At 38.9% G+C, this 2872-nt stretch overlaps 1 protein-coding gene across 1 annotated transcript; it reads right to left on the bottom strand.

Annotated features, from left to right (window-relative positions):
• Positions 1-647: 647 nt before the first annotated feature.
• On the bottom strand, positions 648-2416 carry LOC106323595. Its single transcript, XM_013761692.1, has 2 exons — positions 1625-2416; positions 648-1535 (listed from the first exon to the last, which is right to left on the bottom strand). The coding sequence occupies exons 1-2, from the start codon at positions 2414-2416 to the stop codon at positions 648-650; spliced, it is 1680 nt and encodes a 559-aa protein (XP_013617146.1).
• Positions 2417-2872: the final 456 nt, after the last annotated feature.

Raw genomic sequence — 2872 nt, 5'->3', positions numbered from 1 at the left:
TTTGACTACAAAACACTATAAATATGTAGTCCCTTTGATGAATAAAATCAGTTCATTTTGGTTGTTTATTTTCGGTTCTTCTTTTCTCTGAGTGAGAGAGAGAGAGTTCTTAGCTAGTTCATCGGTTTGAACCGGCTTGTTGATTTGGTGGTCAACCAATCATCTTTGTGTGTCGTTTGGTGGTTAGCCAACACACTACATTCGTTCTTAGGTGGCTAGCCTTAGATCGTGGGTATATCAAGAGCCATTCCGCATCTCTTGACGATCCTTTCAATCCATCTCAGTTCCAGAAGTGTCATTGCCTTCTCGGATCATATCCAACACCTAGCTAAAGTGATCCTTCCCGATTTAGGGCGTATCAGTAAAGGTACTGCGTCCGATAGTACTTGTGACAAAGTGATATACGTGATATCTTTCTAGCTTCCGCAGCAGCTATAGCATGAGCACATGGTAGCTTCTCCAAATCAAATCAACGGCAAGAACATGTTTTTTCTGTAAGGTTTACAACATGTAGAGATGAGACTCCCATCACTTGTGACTGATGAATGTCGATAGCTTGAACTTTTAATAGATTAGCAATAGGTATACGCCCTGAAAATGGTAAAGTATTTAGATTAGAAACCAGTCTACCGAAATAAAAAATTTGATTATACATATATTACCTCCAACAACTTCTCCACACCACGAGTCAGAGAAGTTTTCATCAAGTCAGCATCATGTTTTCTTGTTGCAAACCAACGTGTCATCATTAATCGGATAGACTCTAAAAGGCGAACAATTGGCAAGCTTCTCACATCTGACAAAGCTCTGTTTATGGATTCAGCTATGTTACTTGTAAGGATGTTATATCTATCACCTCTAAAATGCGCTCGAGCCCACTTACACACATCAGCACGTTCCAAATATGCATGTAAATATGGATTTAACCCTTTAATCGTCTCGAAGCTTGCTTCAAAGTCAGCTAACCTAAAAGAGTACGCAGCTTTTTTGACCAAACCAAACAGATCACGTCCTCTGTACCGTAATAAGATGTTCTTATATAAGTGGTACGTGAAAATTCCCGTGCTACCCAATGGATAGACCACTGAAATTGCCTTCCTTATTGACTTGTGCCTTTCAGAAATTAAGGCCAATCCTTCATCATCGGGTATCACACGGCTGAGTTGACGGAAGAACCATGTCCATGATTCATCATTCTTTGTGTCAACCACAGCAAATGCTATCGGAAATATCTGAAAATTAGCATCCTGTGATGTTGCAATGAGAAGTGTTCCTTTGTATTTTCCTTGCAAGAAAATACCATCAACCACCACAACCTTTCTCATAAATGGGAAGCCAGTAATGCTAGCGCTGAATGTAAGGAATAAGTACTTAAATCTATTGTTTGCATCAACTTCCAGTCGAGCTAAGGTCCCAGGATTTGCCATTCTAATCTTGTGCAGGTAAGAAGGTAACTCCTCATATCCATTCTCCGATGAACCCATTACGAGATCTCTAGCAACTATAAGTGTACGATGAGATTTCCAGTAATCCATCTGCGATATACAATAAACAGCAACCAGGTTAAAAACAAGTAAGGTCAGATAAGACATTAGATTCAATGTAAAAAGCGTAGTCAACAAACCTTGATTCCAAAGCTCATGTTCATAGCACTCTCAACATGACGTGGCAAAATAGTTCGATCAACCCCACCAATATAGTCTTTGTACAAGAGGCCAAGAATTTCAGGAGTAGCTTGTCGAGAACGAGACGAACGCTCTGTTACTGAGCAGGAATGTTCATCTACATATATTCGGATTGTGAACCTTGAAGATTCACCTACTGGTGTAGCTCTAAGCTTCCACGTACATCCTTTTACCCAACATTTTACAAACCACAGCGTACGGGTAGATTTATCCACATCAAAATTGAATTTGTGGACGACTGAACAGATCTTCAGACGTGTAGCCAATGCATCTTTTGAATCAAAACTCTGCCCCACTTCCAGTTTGAAAGAGCTCAAGTCGAACCTATTATGCGTACAATCTCCTTTTGGTGTCTTTAGGACTGTCGCTGAACTTATCTTTGTAGGAGATCCCTGACTCTCTTGTACTTGGTCTGGCGGAAACCCATATGAGGTAAAGTTTTCGTCATCAGACGTTGCTCCATCAGAATCGTCGCAGTAATCAAATCGATCATTGTCTTCATCTGAATCTTCATCCTCTGCCGAAAATGGGTCATCTTTTTGCAGAAATTCTTCTGGTTCTTTGCTAGCTTCTTCAACCTTTTTTTTCTTCAGTTTAAACTCTACACAGAGTCTAACGTTTTCGACTTTGTGAAGACACAAAAATCCATGCAATTGCCTATCATTTCTTACTTTCACAGGAGGGGTATCGAGGTTTTCCTTGACCAGTTTAGGTTTTGGCAAAACGTACATCAGCTCCAACTTGTGTTCTGCGAAATCAACTTCGTAATCCTCATATATGGTTTTCACAAAATCTTCATATCTAGTTTCCTCGTTAGCTGCAAGTAATTTACTACCTTGATCATTATCCACTTCAAATAATCATTTTTTTTCTTTCAAATTTCCACTTTCCGCAGAATAGAATGATGTGATCCATGTTTCTCCAAGCAATAAGGATTGCAACAAGTGTTTAAAATAGAATGAAAAGAAACAACTTGAAAAGGAAGAAAAGAGGGTTGAAAGAGATGACGACAAGTACAAAATTTTTCCTAATTCTGAGTTTAATTAACCTAAAAACTAAACCAGGTTCAGAATTATTAGTAAACCGGGTCAAAATTGAAATTGATGTACATAAACCCAGATTTTCGTTAATAAATCTGCCGCAACATAAACAAAAAGTCTGCTATCACGTAAACAAAAAGTCTGCCA

Source organism: Brassica oleracea, chromosome C2, assembly GCF_000695525.1.
Source record: "Brassica oleracea var. oleracea cultivar TO1000 chromosome C2, BOL, whole genome shotgun sequence".
Taxonomy (NCBI): Eukaryota; Viridiplantae; Streptophyta; class Magnoliopsida; order Brassicales; family Brassicaceae; genus Brassica; species Brassica oleracea.
The sequence above is the reverse complement of the archived record's forward strand: the minus strand, read 5'-3'. Positions and strand labels throughout refer to the sequence as shown.